General features: G+C 35.6%; 3 protein-coding genes and 1 pseudogene across 4 annotated transcripts in view; 2 read left to right on the forward strand and 2 right to left on the reverse strand.

Annotated features, from left to right (window-relative positions):
* The first annotated feature begins 152 nt into the window (after positions 1 to 152).
* On the forward strand, positions 153 to 6,042 carry CPK13 (calcium-dependent protein kinase 13). Its single transcript, XM_086249090.1, has 7 exons — positions 153 to 1,210; positions 2,548 to 2,691; positions 2,916 to 3,068; positions 3,472 to 3,587; positions 3,680 to 3,844; positions 5,193 to 5,423; positions 5,504 to 6,042. Exons 1-7 carry the CDS (start codon positions 589 to 591, stop codon positions 5,651 to 5,653), a joined length of 1,581 nt encoding a protein of 526 aa, XP_086105216.1. The 5' UTR covers positions 153 to 588; the 3' UTR covers positions 5,654 to 6,042.
* Positions 6,043 to 15,520: 9,478 nt separating this feature from the next.
* Positions 15,521 to 17,973, forward strand: LOC147281436 (jasmonate-induced oxygenase 2-like). The gene is made up of 3 exons (XM_086247433.1): positions 15,521 to 16,190; positions 17,069 to 17,402; positions 17,643 to 17,973. Exons 1-3 carry the CDS (start codon positions 15,685 to 15,687, stop codon positions 17,892 to 17,894), a joined length of 1,092 nt encoding a protein of 363 aa, XP_086103559.1. The 5' UTR covers positions 15,521 to 15,684; the 3' UTR covers positions 17,895 to 17,973.
* Positions 17,974 to 20,232: 2,259 nt separating this feature from the next.
* On the reverse strand, positions 20,233 to 21,978 carry LOC147281437 (myb family transcription factor IPN2-like). The gene is made up of 6 exons (XM_086246560.1): positions 21,870 to 21,978; positions 21,517 to 21,593; positions 21,275 to 21,314; positions 21,082 to 21,142; positions 20,855 to 20,927; positions 20,233 to 20,727 (listed from the first exon to the last, which is right to left on the reverse strand). Exons 1-6 carry the CDS (start codon positions 21,976 to 21,978, stop codon positions 20,233 to 20,235), a joined length of 855 nt encoding a protein of 284 aa, XP_086102686.1.
* A 933-nt stretch (positions 21,979 to 22,911) lies between these two features.
* Positions 22,912 to 23,989, reverse strand: part of LOC147281438 (PHD finger protein ALFIN-LIKE 1-like) — a 2,773-nt pseudogene continuing 1,695 nt past the window's right edge. Inside the window, exons 4-5 of the transcript XR_015122808.1 lie at positions 23,799 to 23,919; positions 22,912 to 23,436 (exon numbers count right to left, since the gene is read on the reverse strand). The product of XR_015122808.1 is annotated as a PHD finger protein ALFIN-LIKE 1-like (transcript). The remainder of the gene's footprint in view (positions 23,437 to 23,798; positions 23,920 to 23,989) is intronic.

A 23,989-nucleotide genomic window follows, 5' to 3' on the forward strand; every position in this document is an offset into this window, starting at 1 on the left:
CTATCATTCTGTCTGTTTTGTAGCCCCTGCCTTCTGGCCTCTAGCCTCTGAGCTCTGGTTAATATACAAAACTTTAATTAATTGCAATTGCAGACCCAAAACCAAGGCCACAGAACCAAAAAAAACAAAAACAAACCAGGAAGGCCAACAATAACATATAAACCCTCCCAACCCCAACCCCAACGGCCAAGCCAACCCATCCTCTCTGTTTTCCCCAACTCTCACCGTCCCGTTCCGACCGTTCAAACCCTCATCGCTCGATTAGCCGACAGAACTCACAGAACCAAAGAAGAACATAAAATATTCTCTAAATGTTTAAAACTTTTTCACATCAAAAGAAAATAAATAAATAAGCCTCCAAAAACACCACCACCTCACTCTCTCTGTCACTATTTTTTCACAGACCCCCATTTCCCTCTCTCTCTCTCGGTCACTTGGATTTCCACAGTTCGGAGAGTACTCGTTCTACTCTCTCTCTATTGAGGCTGGGCTTCGGCATTATCATGTGAAACCCTAGCCCCTAGGGCTAATTAGGGTTTTTGCGAGATCCGTACAGTACTACCGAGAGCGCGCGCGCAAGCTTTCGCAATGGGAAATTGTTGCAGATCTCCGGCCGCCGTCGCTAGAGAGGACGTGAAATCGAGCTTTTCCGGCCACGATCACGGCCGGCGAGACTCCAGCGCCGGGAAGAAGGCGCCGACAACGGTCTTGAACGGCGTGCCCAAGGAGAACATCGAGGAGAAGTACCTGGTGGATCGCGAGCTCGGCCGCGGCGAGTTCGGCGTCACGTACCTCTGCATCGACCGCCATTCGCGGGAGCTCTTGGCCTGCAAGAGCATTTCGAAGCGGAAGCTGAGGACGGCGGTGGACGTCGAAGACGTGCGGCGCGAGGTGGCGATAATGAAGCACTTGCCGAAGAACTCGAGCATCGTGAGCTTGAAGGAGGCGTGCGAGGACGACAATGCCGTGCATTTGGTGATGGAGTTGTGCGAGGGCGGCGAGCTCTTCGATCGGATTGTGGCCAGGGGTCATTATACGGAGCGAGCCGCCGCGGCGGTCACCAGGACCATTGTTGAGGTCGTGCAGCTCTGCCACAAGCATGGAGTGATTCATAGGGACTTGAAGCCGGAGAACTTTTTGTTCGCCAACAAGAAGGAGAATTCGCCTCTCAAGGCCATTGATTTCGGGTTGTCTATATTCTTCAAGCCAGGTATGAATGTGAATTTAGGGTTTCTAATTTTGCGCTGCTAAACTTCAAATTGATGCAATCACTGATATATATAGTAACTTCGAAAGTTATGGATGTGACTACTGTGGAGACTTAGTTGGCTTACTATATGTGGGTTAAGTAATTGCATGGATTATTTATCTTCAGTGAATTCTATACTTTGCTAATTTTATTGTGATTCTTAAAGCTTGGACTGAGGGTTGACCATAATTGACTGTAGTTAGCCTGTAGAGCACTTGCATTTTTATTGTTTATTCTAGTGTTCAATTCCTCGTGTATTTTCTGCGCCAGAATCAGGCTACACTAATGTACCATGCACAAATGGATGCTGATGTGGCTACTAGTGAAAAAAGGTCATATTTCAAAATTATCATTGTTAAGTTGCAATCTAAGGTTTGGATGTGTAGCAAAAGCATTCATTTCAGCCTGCTACAATTTGAAGTTATAAACTGAGTTTAGTTTCATTTGTTATTTTGGATATGCGAGTTTAAAGGAGTGATGTGGGGCAAAAATGTATTGGCTGGGTTTGGTGTAATACACCAGGGATTTAAGGGAATGGCACAGAGCTAAACAAGAATATGAAGGTGAAAGAGATGAAGGGCAACTGCCACATTCATGATTAAGATAATGAGATTCTAATTATACACTTTTAATCTTGTTATTTAAGTGTCATATACTCATATCAGAGAAGTTGCACTATTGTTGCAATCAGTTCTTCCTCTTATGTTTTACCTTCTTTTTGGACTTTTTTCATTCTTTCCAAAATGTATTTCTGTCTTAGGTGCTCCAATCTTGTAGACTCCCTGTGTATGTGGGCAAATAGTGTTAAAGATCTTAGTTACTAGAGGCTGGAAGTTAAAGTTAACATTGTTCCTTTGTTCAATTAATGAAGTAGCTTGAAAAAGAGTTTTAAAGTAGCCACCAATGGAATAATGTAACAGCCAAACAGATCACCAAATTGAGAAAATACAGAATGTGAGTAATTTTGAGATATTTTAAGAGATGGATACTGAAGGACCAGAACATCTATTGTGGTTGAAGAAATAGATTTTTCCCCTTTTTCTTTGTTAAGAAACAGAGACTTGATGAAGTGGAAAGTCTATGCATTAACAAATAATGTCCAGCCGTGAACAAGAGGTCCACAAGAAATAGGTTTTTACTTATACCTTTTTTTGGTAAGGAAGGAAATTCTGAATTATTATTAATAATATAGCATTGCAGGCATGAATTTTCGACTAATTTTTTCTAATTATGCTAATTTGGGCATCCTCTTCATGTTGTTTGTATGTTATCAGATTATTAACTTTTCCAAATTCTAGGTGAGAGGTTCTCAGAAATTGTTGGAAGTCCATATTACATGGCTCCTGAGGTGCTCAAGCGGAATTATGGGCCAGAAATAGATATATGGAGTGCAGGAGTTATACTCTATATTTTGTTGTGTGGGGTTCCTCCTTTTTGGGCTGGTAATTATATCTCCTACTCTCTCTCTCTCTCTCTCTCTCTCCAATCTCTCCCCTTCCCTCTTTCCCTTTGTTTGGCCTGGGGGTTGTGCTTCTGTGTGCATGCTCATCTTAAGGTTTTGTGTGCTTTATGTGGGTAACTCTAGTGCAGAGTTTACTACTCTTTCTCTTTTATCTCTATGCTCTGTAAAAGGGTCTTCCGGTTTACCTTGTGTACTTCTATGCAGAGTCTGAACAAGGGGTTGCACAGGCAATTCTTCGTGGGTTGATAGATTTCAAACGTGATCCATGGCCCAATATTTCGGAGAGTGCCAAGAGTTTAGTTAGGCAAATGTTGGAGCCGGACCCAAAGCTACGATTGACTGCGAAGCAAGTGCTTGGTATTTTTCATCTCTGCACAATATACTGCATGGAAAATGATTTTATGTAGAGATTATGCTGTTGATAAGGTTAATATTTCATATATATGATTTGAAATATCAAGTATTGTGTGCCATATCTTGGTACACGTGAAAGAAATTTTAACATATTAATAAAATATGATACACACATAAGCACATAATGCCTTGGTGTGGATAGCTACACCTTTGATCTTAGAGGGACTGCATGTGTATGGAAAATATGCTAGTGGTTCTCCAAATAGAGGACTGCTTCTTTTTCACCTAGATTACCCACTCCAAAACTGTAGGAACTATGTACAGTTTGTCCAGTACAAGCAGAAACTTTAAGTATATCTTGCTTGCTTTATGTTATACCTGATGTGCGTGTTTTCCCTTTTTCCAGAGCATCCTTGGCTCCAAAATGCTAAGAAAGCTCCAAACGTTCCCCTTGGAGATGTTGTCAAGTCAAGGCTTAAGCAATTTTCAATGATGAACAGATTCAAAAGAAAGGCCCTCAGGGTTGGTTGATTGCTCGTACAAACTTTCTTATGTGTTTATTTTGTTTTAGTATGTTTCAATGCAAGGAATAATTTAAGTGGAACTTCAAACAGGTTATTGCTGATTTCTTTTCCGTTGATGAAGTTGAAGACATTAAAGAGTTGTTTAAGAAGATGGACACTGATAATGATGGCGTTGTTTCAATTGAAGAGTTAAAATCTGGACTTCGAAATGGATCCCAGCTTGCCGAGTCTGAAGTTCAAATGCTTGTTGAAGCAGTGAGTATCGCTGCATATTTTGCCTTCTTCAACAGTAGCTCTAGCATGACATCAACCATTACATAATCTATCAAACATCAAACAATTGAAGTATATTGATATTGATCTTTCTATAGTTCCTCACTTTGTTGGGTAGTTTTTTATTTGACAAAGCCTAATCCTCTTATCTATTCTGTTAAAGAGAATAATCTCATATTAGCTAGATATGGTCCTTATAAAAGTATCGAATAGGCGTCTCCACCTAATGGCTTAAGTGTTCGATACTTATTTTATATGACATCGAAGTTCTCTTATCAGAAAACTAAAAACATGACATAAGCTCGGTCCCTGCCCCATCTCAGGCTTTCTTCTTCTTTTTTTCAAGCCTAACAATTATGGGTTCTTCAAGTTTTAAGGACCTGCTTCACTCAAGTCCATTCATTGACTTCGAGCCTCACACTTAGACCCGGAGGTCTAGCTTTATCCACCCAATTCCCCTGTTTCTAGCCTTTCATCTTCCATTTGTCTTTGAGATTTGACAACTAGCTTTCTAGCCTGTCCACTTTAATTCGAAGTGGATGTGACAGGGTGTTAAAGAGAGTGGAACTGTTAAAGAGAGTGGAACTGTTAAAGAGAGTAGTTCCACATTGGTTAGATACAGTATTTGATATAAGTATCTAATGAGCCTCCCCACCTAATGACTTATGTTTTTGGGTTAGATTTGTGTTTTATATTTTACACATTCAACCTATACACTTATATTATACTGTAAGGATGGTCCTAGGAAACAATATGTCCTTCTAGTTCCTTGGGGAGACTGGGACTTCATTGACCAGTTTTCTATTACATACATCTTAAATGATTAATTAGATGCATTTGTAGGGAAATGACTAAGGCATCCATCGCTCCTGTGAATTATAAAATTAATTCTTCGTGGAAGTTGGTTCTAGTCGCGTTCTTAGGTTGTTTAATTGTAAGTAGCACAAACACTTTTAGAAATGCATTGGTCTTCATGTGGACATGACCATCTTAAACATCTTTGAGACATGGCCTATATGTGCTTAGAATTCAAAACACAGCTTTTGACTTTGTACACAATATTAATGTTTTGAAGGAAAAGGTGTATGTAGTTGTATGAAAAAAGGAACAATGGGTGAAGATAAAGCATATATGTGTTTTTAATGTATGTGTACTTCCTGTTTTCATCTCTTGTTTGTTTGATTAGTTCAGCCATTTGTCATTTAATCTCCATGACCCTTGTTCGTTCATGCAACACGGTTGCTTCTGTGAAGTTCTGAAAGAGAAATATAAATTTCCACTGGTAAATCAGTCTCTTCCAGTTTTGATTAGGTGAGTTTGTTGGTGACAGGTTGATACTAATGGGAAGGGAACACTGGACTACGGAGAATTTATTGCCGTTTCCCTCCACCTACAGAGAATGGCCAATGATGAGCATCTTCACAAGGCATTTTCCTACTTTGACAAAAATAGCAACGGCTACATTGAGCCTGATGAGCTCCGCGATGCATTGATGGAAGATGGGGCAGATGATTGTACAGATGTAGCAAATGACATCTTTCAAGAAGTGGACACAGACAAGGTGAGGACCCAAGTAGCCTGTGAGACCCTCTACTATGATATAGCGGATGAAAAACTGATGTTATTGTTTTATGGATGCAGGACGGGCTTATCAGCTATGAAGAATTCGTCGCCATGATGAAAACTGGGACAGATTGGAGAAAGGCTTCTCGGCATTACTCAAGAGGGAGATTCAACAGTCTAAGCATAAAGCTGATGAAGGATGGTTCCCTAAATTTGGGGAATGAGTGAAACGTAGACAAGCTTGCTCGTGGGAGTCATTGATACAAAAGAAGTATTGGATCTTTTTCCACACAATCAGCTACTTGCTATCTTTTGTGGTTATTATTGGGGTCCCTTTTGATTAGATGGGGGGCTTCCTTTTGCTTGGGTGCCATACAAGGATCATGGAGGGGCTGAGTACGTTTATTTTGTCCCTGCGAGCATGCATTTAATCAATCGTGTAAAACATGGTACCTCGTAGGCTATGGCACAGCATGTATGATTCTTTCCTATCTTGTCCACTCCAACCCTTCTGTAGCTGTAGTTTGCTTGATCATATTGGATTGAACTACGTCGTTCTGTGATATACGCTTTTGAAAGAAATATGAAGGTCTTGTAGTGTGCGTCTTCTGGACTAACCAATGTGTTCTTTCATCATGGGCTTAAGCCTTTTCCCCAAGGTTTTTGTAACTACGCTATAATTGGTATTTTGTAGAAACTGATAGGCCTCAAATTGAGCACGGGCCTGAGGGCTTGGCTTGGCTTGGACCTTATAATCATTGCCATTAATCTACCAATCTTCACCTACCTTGCTGAAAACATCTAATAACTGAACCATACATATCATCCCCACAAATGTCACAGAATTTCTGGAAAAACAAGCAAAACCAGTTGAGAAGCCATGAGATCCTTAAGCTCTAAAAGCCCCGGATAGTTTGGCCTCCATCTTATCCATTTTTTAATCCAGCCTCTCAATGACTTCTTGATCCTGCTCTGGGAACAGATTGGGTAAATTATTAAATATTATAATTCTTTCATCATTAGTTTGAATTGTGATCTTACATTGTTGGGTTTTTGTTTTTTTCAATTTATTTAACAGATGAATATTCAAGTATTCAACTTGTTCCAAATTCCAGAATATTCATATTATTTGTTTATCCCCACCGGTGCTCAAGTGTATTAGAAAACAACATGACTATAGTCTATAGTAGTCACTGAACCAATTGTTGTGTCGGATAACTCCCCAAGGCATATATATATCCATGCATGCTGATTTGCTGGTGGTATTATAATATAGTAGTATTAATGTCGGTTACTATTCTCACTGAGCACTGGCCCATCTTTTATGCACTAGTATATATGCTTCAGAACTCAGAAAGATGAGGACAAGGCAACCTCTCCGAAAGTTCTTATGTGTCAATTTCTGCATGAAATTTCTTTCTTTATCGTCTTGTTAGGCGCAGCCAGAGCTACAGAGCCTACAACAGTCTACAGTCAGTCTCTATCATGGAAGCTAGCACAAGATAGAGATGCCAAATAGGCCATCTGATTCTTCATCACACTTACCACATACTATTTTCTCCCCATCTCTTTAATAACTTTATTTGCACCATTATCTTGCAGAGATAATGCCAAATTTATGGTTGACAGATGTTGCTTCTTGCTTCTTGCTGCTGCTGGTATTTATCAACCTTGATTTGAATTAAATCATCATTATTCTCAACAGTTCAATTTGGATAGATTTTCAAAACTCCACAATGATCCTTATTCTTTATGTTTATGCAGGCTGTCTGTCACTAGCTATTTACAATGGCAACCAATTTCTAGGCTTGACAATTGACATGCACTTTAGAGCATATATCCAGGTGAGTTCAGGCACCATTGGTTTTAAAGTTCTAGATCCCCTGCTGTGTGAGTGTGAGTGTGAGTGTGAGTGTGAGACTAAGGAACTAAAACCCACCTTAGACTTTTCTATATGGATATAGTGTAATTAAAGTTTCTATTTATATTTCATATCTAAAGAACTGTTTATCCTATTCTCATCAATTAACAAAAGGATCTATCTAAACCCATAATTGTTGCAATAGAACCTAACAACTATAATAAATCAGTTTTAACTATTCAGGCTCCAATTCTTAAAGAGACAGAGATGGAAGATGGTTGTTAGGTGCTGCTTCATAGGTTTATCTATTTTAATGAAATATTTGACAATTGCTTAACAAAATTAAAGAACTGAAAATCCACTTAAGTTGATAATAGCATTTATCAAAAGCCAAAAGGAGCCTGCTGGACTGAGAAGTAATTTTGAACTCAATTCTTTTCTATCAAAATACATATATGTTAGTAGTATGCTACTGATGTTAAGAGACTTTATCGGTAAAACAAGCATCATGAAGAACAATTACCACGTTTTAAAAAAATTTTAATTCATGTTTTTGAATATCTTAGTACTGCTTTATTTTGAGTTCACACCAACTTTTGTGTCAGTAGACAAACTCAATCAAACTCCGAAATCTTGTTAATTGATAAGAATAGTCCCTGAGGGGACACCTCAGTGATAAACCCCCAAACTTCCACAGACACTAAATATAGTTGGAGTCTTGATTGTCCATCCCTTACCTTATTAAAAAAAAAAACATGATGATAAGAAAAGCATCTTCTAAGTTGTCATATGCTTTCATCATTGTGTTACCGCAAGTTTAGAAAGATCAATAAAACATTGCTACTTTAGTTGGTCCAAATTGCACTGAGAAAAACCAAGCAAAATGAATTTCTCATTTCCCATGCTTGCTTGCAATTAATGCATCAAATATTATATATGGTCAAACTTAAAAGCACTAGTAAATCGGGAGAAAAAGAAAATGACTTTTCCAAAGAGTACGAAATGATGTAGTGCTAATTGAGTGCAGCACTACTGTGATGTTACCTGTAACAACTAGTGCACATGCACCCCACACTGGCTTTTTTATAAAGTGCTTGTAAGGCTTTCTCTTAATTCTTGTCATCATATGAAAGAGGCATACTAGCTTTCTACCCACCAAAATGTCTATAAGGTTTTCCAAATTAAAATGAGCTTATAATGCATGTTTATTAAATATTGCACATATATTGTTTCCTGAACAACATCATGTCCAATTTTGCATGGAATATGATATATAATCAATAAGACAGGAAAAGGCACAAGCAGTTCCATGAGTTCGTATTGATCTCTAGCATATATGATCAGCATATCCCATCTTTTGGAGCTTTGATGATGTTCGACCTTTTGTTGATGCATGTTCTGTTCTATTTAGAATGACAGTTCTTTGTGGTTTGATCTCACAACATGACATGTGCAATAGCATGCACCTACCCGTTTTGGATTTGGTTCAATTGTAACATACTAATAGATGTTCAACAACTGATGTATTTATTTGAGTAATATATTAATGATGTGGGATTGTGAGAAGTGATCGAGAAGTAATAAGCATGGACATATATTCAAGTACTTTTAGTGATAGTTGTCGATTCTCAATAAAATTGCTTTGATTCGATTCACATTCTGTGATCAAGTACGGCCTAAAAAAGATTTCAATCATTGAGTTTAATAATTCCCATGTTGGACCAGTCAGAACATTGGTGAAATCTATATGTGATGGAACTTTTTGTTTCAAACAGGTTGCATATATGGACTGCCAAAGAACTAGGTATCCCTGTTCCTCTATCACATTGCTGTAGTATGAACAGTATTTAGTACTCTTATCAAACAGTCTGGTAATATATATATAAGATGTTGATGTGGATTTTGGACTTAGACCACATATTTAAGTAAGAATCAATGTAATTAATAATTAAGATTTACAATCTAACAAGATAAACATCTTATATATGTCGCCAAACTATTTAGTAAGAAATTAATATTTCTTCTTGGCTATATGTAACACTCGTATTCACCTGTACTTTTACATCACAGAGGTGCGTGATATTATGAAACAACAAGGGTCCGTGGTTTTATGTTGAGCATTTAACACTGGGACCAAAAGACGAAATGCATGAACCACGAGTATGGCTAATGTCATGGGGTGTGGGACTTCACGTGAGAGATTGCACCCCACCATGTGGTTGGAGGTGTATCACGTGTTTTTCAGCACTTATGGCTACAACAATACAAATTGATCGATTATACATCGCAATATTCATACCCTTTTTAATAAAGGAGATCGATTCACCCTCGATCAGCGTCCAAAAATAACAATCAAAATCACCAAAAATGGTCCAGACATTGCGTATATATTTGCCACTGCACTAATTAATAACCATGTATTATAAAGATGCTTTTTGATAAATACAAGGAAAGTATTAATTCTTAATGAACCCCAAAAAGGCAATGTTTATTTTGCGTGCAAGAGTTTATAATTATAAGATCAGTTTAATTTTTTTTAGGTTAGTTTCATGTTTTTCATGTTTGAATAATGGGTAAGATCAGTTTAATTTGGGTGCTAATTAATAATAAAAAACAAGTTGCATGGCTAGCTGTTGTGTATTGGTTAAGTTTAGCTAGCTAGCTAGCAACTGCTATTCGCCCACATGCAAGTCTTAGAAAGTTCTATACGTATATAAAGGCCGGGTTTCCTTTCTAGAGCGGATGTACCAATTTTTATTTTTTTGGATATCTGATGCTGAGCGCCTGGTATTAGTTTTTTTTATCACAGTCGAGTGCTATATGAAAAAAAAAAAAAAAATTGTGGACGTCCTTTTTAGCGAAGAACTGTATATATTATATATATATATGCCTCTTTTATTGAGGGATCTCTCAAACAATTTTATTTAAAGAATCTCTTATAAGACCCGCTCCATATATATATATATATATATAGTTTTATAAATTTAAACAACATTCATGAATCTTGTATAAATTTCTGTGGGTAGTTTTTAAAAGTAATGAGCATGGGAAGAATTATACCTAAGCAAAGTCATTCTCAATAAACATGACTAAGCACTATGCATGATGTTCTGAAACCAGATGGATAAGCTGTTTGAAATTAAAAGCATATGAGTATATGACGAGAATTGTACGCATCATATATAAATATATATATATATACATGATATTCAAGGGTAGCTAGGACTTTAGATGGAAAGTGATCGATTGATTCTGATATATATGTAGATTAGTAAGCCTAGCTAGCTAGCAGTTTTGCATTATGATAATGAATTGCATCACGTGGCCAAATTAAGAAACATCGCTTCATATATTATTGGATTTGATCAATGACTTCCTCTTATTATAAATCGTATTGAAAGCAACTTACCAATACCACAAGGCAATAAGACTATAGTTGAGCTAATATTATATCCAGTGTAATGTTCACACAGTTCTTGAGCTGTTAATTATGTTGTCATTACACGTACTGTAAATTTGAATCTTACATTAAATTAAACTACTCAATTAATTATTTAAATTGCCAATCGACCATCAATCTTAACTTGTAAGACGATTTGGTATGTAAAAGAATATTTCTTATTGTACTATGTATGTGGGCTAGCTTAAATCCTATTCTATTTTATTTTCACAATTACTATTATTCAAGTTTGGAGGCACAACTCAAACACATGAACTATAGCTTCTATTATAATTTGATTATAAAAAAATATGCCTAAATTTTTTTCTTTTTTTGAGATATATGGGACATGGCAGATCGACACAGACACAGACACAGACATTAAGCTCTCTCTCTCTCTCTCTGTGTCATAGTCGACAACTCGACACAGACACTATGCATATACCAATATTGTTATGAAGCCCACCTCCATTCATAGTGGCTAATTTTCTGAGCCACGTATTCTTGCACTAACTTTCTACAATAACTTATCAAAACTGGCTGTGGCTTATTGAAATTGGTAACTCGATCAGAGGAAAATTAGGGTTTTCTTTTTCTATATTTTTCTTCTTATTTTAAGGCTCAAAGCTACCTACTTTTATGCCATCCCAACCTCCCCAGTAGATTATAATGTTTAAGTGGCTAGAGACCATGCATTTTCCAACAATGGCGGTATCTATATATCATAAAACTAGCTGTAATGATACCAAAATAAAACATTTATAATTTCATATAAAGTAACATGTGCCCTTTTAAACTAGACTAAAAGAAAATTTAGGTAGTTTGACACTTTCATTTATATATTTTAATTTTTTAAGGTAGGAGACTAATTAAGAATCAAATTAATTATTAGCTTAGTAATATATATATACTCACAATCTTAGAGAGATCTCAAATTTAAGAATTTGTAGCACTTTTTAAGAGTGAATTATGAAGTTTCATAAATCTTATATTACAATATTAAGATTAAAACAGATAAAAATAAGACAAATAAAAAATTCCAAATCTCAAATTTAAATTTCACTTCTTAAAATTAAAAAGAATAAAAGACTAAAAACACAACTATTAAAAATATAATATTTTTCACATCACTCAAAGAAATAAAAGCCGAAGTCGGCAGAACTAAAAATGGAAACAATTAAAAACTTTCTTTCTTTTTCTTTTTGGAAAAAAAAAAAGGAAAACTGAAAAGTTGAAATCTCGCTTCTGGAAGGCCGGCCAGGGTATGGGCTATGGGGGGCTGATGTCATCTCCATACTGACTAATAAGTCACGTGCCTTTTATGTTCTTTGGGCTAATACTATTTCCCACGTGAGGGAAAGCCCAGCAGTGTTGTCGGCCGAACATTATCTTTGGCCTTTGGACTTTGGGACTTTTGTATTATTATCGTAACACAGTAAAACAGCTTAGCAATTTGCCACGTGACTTATTAGTCTTTGGACTTTGGACTTAAATATATATTTGATTGACATTGATACACAGTAACACAGCTTAGCAATTTGCAATTGGCAATACTTAGCAAATAATTAAAAATTAGCATTCATACTCTCACAACATCCCCCACCTTCCAATCTCAGATGCTGCTGTTGCAGCTGAAATTGCCTACTTACACCCAACTTTTTGTGTCAAACTTAATTTAAATACAAGGACATGCATCCAGAACAGGTTGGACTAATATACAGATAATATGTTAATTTTTTATTTATTGTAAATAAATAAGATTATAAAAGATATATTGTCCCGTTACAATTGATGGCTATAATATTAATCATTTAAATCTTTTGGTCGTGAAAAGTTAAACACAATTAATATATCATATACGCGTATATATATAGCTAGTACATATCTCCCACTCAATTAATCACTTTGTTTATTCACAATTTAGATGCGTTTCCAAACTATTATATATTTTGATGAATATATATATATACATTAATTCTCTAATTCGATTTAAAAAGAAAATTAAGAGAAAAAAGAGAGAGAGCTAGGAAAGGAATATTATTGTTTTCGTACAGTAGAGAAAATAAAGAAGTTTTGAACTTTTGATGGCGTTGAATGGATAAAGAATGAATACGTAAATGAGTTGTAGGCCGGCTTGTAGCTTACCATGCAAGTGGAAGACAATGACAATCCATGTGAGCTAGCAAGCTAGCAAAAAGAAGCAAGACGTACAAGATATAATAGCTAGGGTTATGTACATTGTATACATACAATTCTACAGCTTGTAGAGTAGTAGGCAATAAATAAAGTATACCAAACAATTGTCATAGTTTGTAGCTTGTAGATTTTGATATGAGTGGCGCCTTAATTATTATTGTTCTATTTAAGAGTAAGAAGATAAGAATTAAGATTGAATTAGGTTTGGGATCGAGTTAATACTTAATAAACTGCTAAATGGACCAACAGAGAAATCAAGAGAAAATGGAATTTTAATGATATGTGTATGCTAAATTGGTCAAAAAATTAATAGCTATGTATTTTGTGCAAGGAATTCCAAATTTATATCTCAAATTTGAATTCCAAATAATGTCATGTATAAATCAATGAAATACTGACACATATGTCAGTATTTCATTCAAAAATTAATAGCTATATATGTATTTTGTGCTAGGAATTTCAAATTTATATCTCAAATTTGAATTCCAAATAATATGTTATGTATAAATCAATGAAATACTGACATATGTGATTTGAGATCATGTGTAGTGACATGTCATTTGATAACAACATTGACATGATGTAGTGACACATCATTTGAGATCTAAATTTGGGATATAAATTTGAAATCTCTAACATTATTGATATGATGATAATTAAGTTAAGAGAGTCAAATCCATATACATTTGATCTTAGTTAAGATTAACCGGAAAAAAGTAGAGGATAATGTTTTTTAACTCAACATGTTTACTATTGATTTATCCAATTGATTCAACTTTAAATTGTAACTTTTTTTTTTTTCTCCATTAATGGACAAGATTAAATGTTAGAAATTCAAATCATATACATATATAACTTAAGAAAAAAAATCCCTTACATCGGGCAAGTAGTGCTATTATTCCTCTGATATATACATATATTGGTGTTTCTATGGCTGTCACATATTCAATTATGTCGATACTAGATCCCGAGGGCCAATGACATGATATTCCCCTCCTTTTTTGGCCTAAAAGTTTATTTCTCTTTCAAATTAATTGCATGATATTTATATATGTGATATGGACCGCATATCAACTTTCCAATAGAAAAAAAAGAAAAGAATAATGTTTCTTGCTTAATATTTTACTATGTAGATGGTGTGTGTATGTATCTCATATCCATAAATCATATTTCATTATAATTAAAATGAGATATACTTCATTTGAAGGGTACGATATATAATATATATGTGTGACTTTTTTTTTTACTATTTTGGAGAGAATTGAATTATATATGGACCTAGTTTAATTCTAATCATTACTCACCCACCCTCATTAGTTGAGCTAACTGCCAAGGGTTTATATATATGTGTGACTTTAACAACACAAATTAAGAATAGTAAAACTTCTATAATATATTGTCCAAAAAAAACCCCTAGAATCTGTTCTTTCATTGGGTATAAACTTTTACCGTTTTAAAATAAATTTCAAGCGTTTTATGCTTATGAAAGTTCGATCTAAAAGGTCTCACACTCTCACCTCATATTCATTTTTTATTATTGAATCCCCCATGCAGATAATAAAAATAACCACAAAAAGAATAGTAAAAATTGGAAAAGGACTGGTGAGCGCATAAAGTGACGTATATATGTACCGTAAAATATCTACCTGATGTGGTGGTATATATATATACAGGCTCCTTCTGTTGAGGTATACCTCAACTTATTTATGTTGAGGTATACCCTGTTGGGGCCCACACGAGTCGTTTTGTGTCGATCCGAACCGTTCAATTTTTACATCTCCATAGATAGATCATCCTTGCAAAAAATTAGCCAAATCGGAAATCATTTGCCTATCTAACTTTGATCAAATAAATGGACGAACCAAATATTTTCGATAAAACCGTCTATTTGTTTTATCAAAGTTAGATAGGCAAATGATTTCCGATTTGGCTAATTTTTTGCAAGGATGATCTATCAATGAAGATAATCCTTGCGAACGGTTCGGATCGACACAAAACGATTCATGTAGGCCCCAACAAGGTTATACCTCAACATAAATAAGTTGAGGTATACCTCAACAGAAGGAGCCTGTATATATATATATATATATATGCAAAGACAACGACAGGTAGATAATATAAAAGCTGTAATACTGCTTCTTCGGCGCGCTTCCAAGCCACAAGTATTAGTTAGTGCATATATATATATAGAGAGGTAGGTTTTGTGAGGTATACCTCAATTTATTTTGAAGTATATTTATATTGAGGCTCACACGAGTTATTTTTGTATCAATTTGAATCGTTCATTTTTTACATCTTTATTGATACATCGTCTTTATAAAAAATTAATTAAATTAAAAATTATTTAACTATCTAATTTTAATCAAATAAATGGATGAATCAAATATTTTTGATGAAATCATTTATTTGTTTGATCAAAATTAGATAAATAAATAATTTTTTATTTAACTAAATTTTTGTAAAAATAAGCTATAAATGAAGATAAAAAATAAACAGTTTGAATGTATACAAACAAGGGGCCCCGACATACTCAACAGAAGCTATATATTTCTTATAGTTATTTTATATTATTCTGTTTTAAATATGGTAATGAGAAAAGCAAGTTGCTCACGGCGCCGAAACTAATTCCTTCCAGTCTTTATATAAACCTCCCTACTCGATCCTCTCTTCCTCGCATTGCAGATATAGAAACATATGTGCACCTGATCACACGTACTCCACATACTCTCTCTTTTCAAAGAATAAATCAAAACGACGACGTCGATGACGATGAGTTGCTTGCAGAGTTGGCCGGAGCCAGTGGTTCGAGTCCAGTCCTTAGCCGAAAGCGGGATACGAGCAATCCCGGAGGTCTACATCAAGCCCCCGTCCAAACGACCCTCATCTCCTCCCAACGACGTCGTTAATGATATTGATATCCCAGTCATTGACCTCCAGGACCTGCTCATCAGCGGCGGCGACAAGCGTGAGACGACGCTGCGTTTAATCACCAGCGCTTGCAGGGACTGGGGGTTCTTCCAGGTGGTCAACCACGGGGTCAGCCACGAGCTGATGAGGCGGGCCAGGGACACGTGGCGCGAGTTCTTTGGTCAGCCGCTGGAGGTGAAGCAGGAATACGCCAACAAGCCGAGTACGTACGAAGGGTACGGGAGCCGTTTGGGAGTGGAGAAAGGGGCGATTCTGGATTGGAGTGATTATTACTTCCTTCATTATATGCCTCCCGAGCTTCGCAACCCAAACAAGTGGCCTACTCTCCCAACTTCATGCAGGTATACTTATGACTTACTCTTATTTTATTTATTTCTTTTTTTCATTAACAAAACGTGCTTTCATCACTTTCTTTTGGGTATATATAATATCCTTTTCTATATCTAAATCATTCATCATCATTAGTTATTATAAAAAAGAGTACGTGTTGTATATACGTTTTGTATGAAAATATCCTTAATCGACATACTTAATTGATCGTGTCAGACTCATTTCAATTAATAACTTACAAATTATGCTTGCATAAACTATATATAGCTTTCCTTGCATATATTCCTTAATTATGGTCTAATTTTGGTTAACTTGTCTTTTTCTTTATTTTTTTTGTTATTTTTATTTAATTTGGTGGAGGACAAGAATAATAAAAATTTGAGAGTGCTAATATATATAAAACATATGTTTCTTTGGGGTATTTTTCAAATTTTTCATGTACTTAATATCTCTCCATTTTGAAATTTGATATTGAATACAATAAACCATGTACAAACAGAAATATTAGATCTGTTGGTATTTTTCTACTATAAAATTTGCATACATAGCATTAAGTGCCTAAAATCGTGAGGCAAATTTCCAAAAAGCAGATCTAGTACCTTGGCCTTTTCTTCCCTATAATTAATTATGAAGTTAATCAATGTCCAAAATGAGGATATTTAGAGCCATAAACATATGGTTCACACAACATGCATGCAAAATGCACTTTTTTCTTTAAACGAATTAATCATATATTATTGGGTACAAATAAATCAATAGAAATACATGGTCCCCTCAAAGCTAGTTTCATACAAAATAAATGGCCTTCAAAATTATTGACTTTTGCTGCAAATTATTTAAGGAATTATGAGATGTATATTCTGATTTGAGTTAATTTAATATTGAATAGGAAATTGATTGAAGAATACAGCGAGGAAACTATTAAACTATGTGGAAGACTGATGAAGGTGTTGTCAGTAAACATTGGGCTGGAGGAAGACTACCTTCTGAATGCTTTTGGAGGAGATGAGAATATTGGGGCATGCTTAAGAGTCAATTTCTACCCAAAGTGCCCTCAACCAGACCTCACCCTTGGTCTCTCTGAACACTCAGACCCTGGTGGCATGACCCTTCTCTTGCCTGATGAAAATGTATCTGGACTCCAAGTTTGTAGAGATGGTAGCTGGGTCACTGTTAAGCCTGTCCCAAACGCCTTCATTGTCAATATAGGAGATCAAATGCAGGTGCCCATACAAAAATGTTCTCTTAATTACCATATTTTAAAACTGAACGTGCACAATTTATAGTTTGGAAAGATAAGATTATCCATGCTATATGTACCATATTTACTAGGTACACTGTTGATAATACCTCTAATAGAAATGAGGTTCCGATCCCCTAATGTGATCCGTAAATATGATTTAAATTAATACTAGTATCATGATGGATTATTAATGAGTAGTTGATGATTGATGTTTGTGCAGGTGTTGAGCAATGCAATTTACAAGAGCGTAGAGCACAGGGTGATTGTGAATTCAGAGAAAGATCGAGTGTCCCTGGCCTTGTTTTATAACCCAAAGAGTGATCTACTGATTGAACCTGCCAAGGCCCTTGTCACAAAGGACCGTCCTTCACTTTACTCACCCATGACTTTTGATGAGTACCGCCTTTACATTAGGACTAAGGGGCCCTGTGGCAAGGCACAAGTTGAATCCTTACAATCCCTTGATGAATAATATTAATTAATTTCCATGTAATATGCCTTTTATTAATAAAACATACATATATGAATATATGATGGTTGTATGTTGTTGCACACTTGCTCTTGCACCCCAATAATATTTTAATTTGCTAAATATTTGATAATGACTCGCATCCACTAAAGCTATAAATCCCTACTAATTTGCGCAATACTTCATCAAATACCTACTACTTTTGAAGAATTACTTAGAATTTATTGCATGGGACAAGTCAAAGAACATATTAAAAGCATGCATATATGATGTAACTTGTTTTTTCTTTTTCCATGTGCCTATGAAAATTGAGGAAACAAAATGAATCATGGGGTTGATCATTGAACATGTGTCTACTTCTTTCCGGTAGTAGTTATTTCCACTATTAGTTGCAAAGATAAAGATACTATTCCTCTCCAAAAGACCAGCCTAAAAAATTTAGTTTTTGGTTAAACCCGGGAAAGGATTCTTAGCCAAATACAAGGAGAATAAAAATGTGCAAGGGAAACAAATAGATACCTAACATCCTCTCTCTTAGCCTAATTGACTTACCAAACACCCAAGTGGACCACAAGCACCATATTCTAAATCACTAGTGTACTAGTACGTAGTGGTCCAATTGTTAATGTTGCAGAGTTACCTTTGGAAAAAAAAAATATATGAGGACCAAAAGTAAGCATAAGTTTCATGTTGTTTCAAAGCACTTGGACTTTCAAAATCATCAATTTTTGTTGCATATATAGGTTGTTGAAACTCCATATATCTCCATTTTGCAACAAAAGAAGCATCAATTCAATGAAGAGGTCGGCATGCGTAGCTTGGTGTCAAAGCAATGGTGCCTTATGAATAAGATACAAGGCATTCTCAAAGAAATCCAAACTCAAGAGGAAGAGTTGAAGCATAAGCACGCACGTTTCTAATGTGGTAATAATACTTCCTGTAAAGTATGGTTTTAAAACTTTTTGACTTGTTTGGTTTTAAAATGACTTGTTCACCTTATTTCCTACTTTTGGGGGGCACTATCTACTTTGTCATATTGGCAGGTGTAGGCAACAAACTTTTACACAATGCCAAACACGCTCTCGTGCCCATTAATAATCAAGCATTAGGTTTAGGAATTGAGATGTTGTTAACTTTACTATACTATAAAGTATAATATGCCTTTCACTATCATCTCCTCTATCACTTAATTGACTAGTCAACCTACACATCTCAACCATCTTTGGGTGGAGCTGCGACTCCCTCTCTAGATTCCAGAAGTGGGTGTTTTTTGTTTTTAAGAAAAAAAAAAATTGTATTCCATTCTTATCCTTAATGAGTGGAGCCCAACTTGAATGCACCAAGGGGTTGGGCCGCGTAACTTCAATCCAAATCTAAACAGTTGAAAGCTAGCCCAGTTATTTTGGGCCATAAGACCCCAGCCTCAAACTTACCCATTTGCCCTATGAGTAAACTAGCCAGCCCAACCTCTTTTCTGTTCGGTGCCCGACTTGACCCATCAAACATTCATCCGTTGAGTTTTATTTTTATATTTTTTGTTATATTTAGAAGGGGTCAAATCCTTGACCAATTTGAACTAACACGAAGGAGTTAATGTACTATTTATTTATACATGTCCCATTGCAAGCATTATTTATTTCACAATAAATTAAATAGTGACATATGTAATGACACATTATTTGAGATTTAACTTTGAGATATAAATTTAAGATTCCTAAAATTATTGTAGAAGTTTTATTCATTTATATGGTAGTGGAACTATATAATTTTCTGAATTTTATTGAGGCTATTACACTAGAACATTAATACATGTATTCCACCTATCTATTAGTCCATACACATTCATATTTATTGAAAAAGGGCAAAAGTAATAAAAGACCAACAGATTTTCTCTTTTCATATATAAATGCAATACCTATAATGTGATTATGCTTCAGAAACAACCCCAGCACTATATGATCACCAAGACCCCAAATGAAATCTTTATTTATACAAATGTTTTCATTCATTGGCACTAGGAAAGTGTTGCCAAGAAGTATATGCTCGCGATTTTATTAAGACACATCATCAATTACTATCTATACTAGAAATATTTTGATTGCTTCCAAAGACTTTCAACTAGAGCGCGGAAAAGTATGGAAGCAACAAAATATTCCATTTTGTATGGCACTCATCAAAAAATTTATAACTATCACTTTGTACCACATTTTTTTTATATAGTTATACATCTTTAATAGAGATCAGACTCATATGTAACAATGAGTCTCATTTCTATTAGATATGTCTTCAAATGTGGGATAAAAAATATGACACAAATAGTTTTATATATGCAATCCAAAATCTATAGAAAACTGGGCACTAAGGGCGATGAGCAGGTTGCAAAGTTCCAAGGAAAGTTGATGATATGATCTTGATTTGCATCCTCAGAGAGAAGAATGTTGTTGCTGTTGTGGGCATAAAACTCCGAATTGAATGATACAAGTTTGCGTAGTGACGGTGTTAGAGGCATCAGCTGAATATGATCATGATCATGATGATCATGATCATTATGTTCCACTCGGAGCCTCTTCAAAGCTTGGAATTGTTCTGCAGCAGATGATTGTATTTCGCTCTTGTCGGCCTCAGAGTCGCCAGAAGATCCAAACTCCTTTGCGTTTGATTCGGAGTCGTCGCAGAGAGAAGGCAGTGATGTGTGAGACAAGGGTTTGCTGCTGGGTTTTGTATGGATTACATTAACAGCACGCTTGTTATTATTGTGGCCTTGTGCTGCTGATGATGACATTCTCTCAAGAAACCTTCCCTGGGCTTCAATTTTGTGTTTCAACCGCTTTTGCACCTTAAATTAAAATTAACAAAATAACACCCCCACCCACAAAAAAGAAAAAGAGAGAATATTAGTAACCCATATAATTAATTAACTTTTTTATATTTAAATGGAGGTAGAGATATTTGGATATAGATACCTCAATTTGATCACTCAATCTCTTTTGTACTTCTATCTGCATAACTTGGAAGGCTTCATTGAGCTGAGCAGCACTAGAAGGTGTTTCCAAAACACAGCAGGTTTGAAATTAATTAATAGTTATATAATTAGCCAGTAATTAATTGATATATATATGTATGTATAAACAGCAAAATTAATACATGTAATTCAAACAAGTGAGAGGGGACACAATTATGAATTACTCACGATGTAGTGCTGAAATTAGGCAGTATTTCTGAAATGTTTTTCCTCTGAAGCTTGCCTAATTCTTTGGAAAATTAAGGAAACAAGACCATACAAGATACGTAAGCAAGAAATATAGAGGCTAGGGTATAGAAGCCATTAATTACATGAATACCCAACTTTGTAATTAAGGGAAAACAGTATTAATTAAACTTACTACTGGTTGTCTCTGGTAAAAATTTTAAGATCCTGTACTTCTGAAAAAAAAAAAAAAAAAAAAAATCAGCTACTTTAATTTCCCTGAAAGTTATTCAAAATCTGCCACAAGATGCAATTAATCTGCTGATACCCTTAATGTCCTTACATCAGTTAATGAAAAGAAATTCGGTATGTTTTGGGATCAGCAGATAGAGGCACAATATAACAACATTAATAATAAGAGAAAGAGAGATAGAGAACCTGCAAATGGCTTTTGATATGGTAGATGGTCAGTCCAGGGACCCCCATAGCCCTCAAGATACCCTTTGGTGTTGCCCCTATCAATTAATCAAACAGATTAATTATAAACACATATAAACAGTACTACCCATAATATATATAAATAAGATGGGGAACACCGCACCAGCTAGCAGCTACAGAAAAAACAGAACCCATGCATGCATGCAGATCATGATCAATTGAATATCATATCAATAAGAACTGGGACGTCATATATATATTTGTTCTGTAATCTATATTATATGGTTGATGCACGACAAGTGAATTAAATTGCAGCAACTTTAGAATTTAGACTAACAGAAGAAGAAACTTACTGTCAGGGCCACCAAGCTTAGTCACTGCCTCTACGAATCTGTCGTGCAGCTCTTGAGTCCAACGCAGTCGTTCCTTCAATGCAGACCCATCTGATCGACTCGAACCCATTTCTCAAAATCAACCGCGAGGATTCACTGCAAATTGAGCAACAACAACACCATGATATACGTTTGGAGGGAGCAATATAATTACCACAAATAGATAGTTGATGACAAAACAAATCTTAGGTGACGATGTGCACTATGGTGGAATGATACGTTTGGATGCGTTACGTTGTCTGTAAATGTCGGACTAAAACTAAGAGTAGGCAGAGTCAGAGTCAGAGTCCAAATCGTTTCAAACTTTGTTTTCAAGTGTTCCCTTTGGAATGTTTTATGTCCGAAGCCTTTCGAAGTCAAACATTTCGACCTTAATTCCTTGTTTGTACTGTTATGTCCGAAATTAAACCTTTCCTAGTCAAAACTCACCAGGAAAACAGAGGGCCAACTTGGTAGAAATTGTATCTGCCCGGCTGTCATATTTGTAATTACCTACACAAAATCAATAACACGGATCAGTTTTGTACACATTAAGATAAGGTTGTGTCAATGATATATATATATATATACATATATATATATGAATATTTATTCATAAATTCATAAAATCAGGAACAAGAAGTCAACCCCAACTGATAAATGAGATAGGAAAGGGCCAGGGTTAAATGGGCTGCTTTTCCCACTTGGAGCACCCAAATTCTATAGCATCTATTTTTCTGAACGTCCCGATCTAAACCCAATATAACTTTGAGTGTGTTTTTGGATCAAGTTGGCCTTGTTGGGTTCCAACTTACAACATAGCTTGTACCCTACACCAATATTACCAAAGATGCATGTGAAAAGGCATTTGCCAAGCCTGGCTTAGACTTCTCTTACATTCCTAAGCTTGATAGTTGAAATCAATTCAGTATTGAAGTTCGCCACATTATTTCTCAAGCAAGCAAGCTACTCTGATTTGAAATTTTCTACTTAATGATTTTGTAATTCTTACAATACAATACAGTACAAAACATGACAATAACACTAACAAGAAGCAAATATTCTTCATACATTTTGTCATAAATTAATAACTGAAAGATAATTTAAAGCCGAAGCAATGTTTGATGGAGAGGAAGGCATACTTCAACCCCTTTGAAAAAGCATCTATTATGAACAACACATCACAACAAATTCATTACATAAAATGGTGACATTTCTATACTACTTTGTCAGCCACTGAGACGAAGCTATCTGTCTTTCTCCCACAGGTTTGAGCGGCCGCTACTGCCTGCCCCTTTTCAAGCTGCAAGACGGGCACTTGTATTGCTTGATGTTCTCAGCCTTGGCAGGTGTTATCTTCACACCATTTTCCGTGGAACCATCTCTCACAGATGTCACAGCCTATCCAAAATTCATCTGCATTGTAATTTCCGCCACAGCTCCCACAGAGAGTTTCACTATGTTCGTCATCCTCCTCATAACTCTCATCTGGCAGCTTCAGACTAGGATTGGGATTAGGATTGCTTTTCACTAGTACATCACCGGATCTCTACAGAAAAAGAGGAACCAGTTAGTGCCTACAGAAACAAGCATGTATTCCATACTAAGCAGCAGTGAGTCCAGGACAGACTAAGAAAGAGAAATTACTTCTTACAGAAAGCCAATATTGAACATTAGAAAAGCTCGACCATTAGAAAAGCTCGACCATCACATATAATGCCCTATTGAAAAACAATGATAAGAAATGACATCGTTGATTACACCAACAGCAGTAGCTTGTTTCAATAAATTTCTCCAGACAGGATTTTTCGAAAAAACTCGATGAAAGTTTCTGAACCAAGTGAGAACCTTACAGGGGAAAAGAAATGGCAAGATGAAAAACAAAAAGAAATAGCAATTGATCCATCTGACCTTTGTGCTGCCTCGAGATTTGCTTCCACTATCCACACTGGGCTTGTCTTTAATGGGTTTCCTTTCCGTCACAACTTCAAAGACAGTAGGCATATCATTGATCAAGCTAAAAAGGCGTTTCCTGTCATTATACAGAACAACTCCAGATGAATAAAACCATTGAAACCTCAAGCAAAGACGCCTGAGAACAT

Source organism: Dryas octopetala, chromosome 6 (genome assembly GCF_963921425.1).
Source record: "Dryas octopetala chromosome 6, drDryOcto1.1, whole genome shotgun sequence".
NCBI classification, from domain to species: domain Eukaryota; kingdom Viridiplantae; phylum Streptophyta; class Magnoliopsida; order Rosales; family Rosaceae; genus Dryas; species Dryas octopetala.

Coding starts and splice junctions, on each gene's coding strand:
- CPK13 (XM_086249090.1), top strand. CDS start 589: ATGGGAAATTGTTGCAGATCTCCGGCCGCCGTCGCTAGAGAGGACGTG. Junction 3,069..3,471: donor GACTGCGAAGCAAGTGCTTG/GTATTTTTCATC, acceptor CCCTTTTTCCAG/AGCATCCTTGGCTCCAAAAT. Junction 3,588..3,679: donor TCAAAAGAAAGGCCCTCAGG/GTTGGTTGATTG, acceptor AACTTCAAACAG/GTTATTGCTGATTTCTTTTC.
- LOC147281436 (XM_086247433.1), top strand. CDS start 15,685: ATGACGATGAGTTGCTTGCAGAGTTGGCCGGAGCCAGTGGTTCGAGTC. Junction 16,191..17,068: donor ACTCTCCCAACTTCATGCAG/GTATACTTATGA, acceptor AATATTGAATAG/GAAATTGATTGAAGAATACA. Junction 17,403..17,642: donor ATATAGGAGATCAAATGCAG/GTGCCCATACAA, acceptor ATGTTTGTGCAG/GTGTTGAGCAATGCAATTTA.
- LOC147281437 (XM_086246560.1), bottom strand. CDS start 21,978: ATGGGTTCGAGTCGATCAGATGGGTCTGCATTGAAGGAACGACTGCGT. Junction 21,594..21,869: donor TAAGCTTGGTGGCCCTGACA/GTAAGTTTCTTC, acceptor ATTAATTGATAG/GGGCAACACCAAAGGGTATC. Junction 20,728..20,854: donor GATTGAGTGATCAAATTGAG/GTATCTATATCC, acceptor TTTTAATTTAAG/GTGCAAAAGCGGTTGAAACA.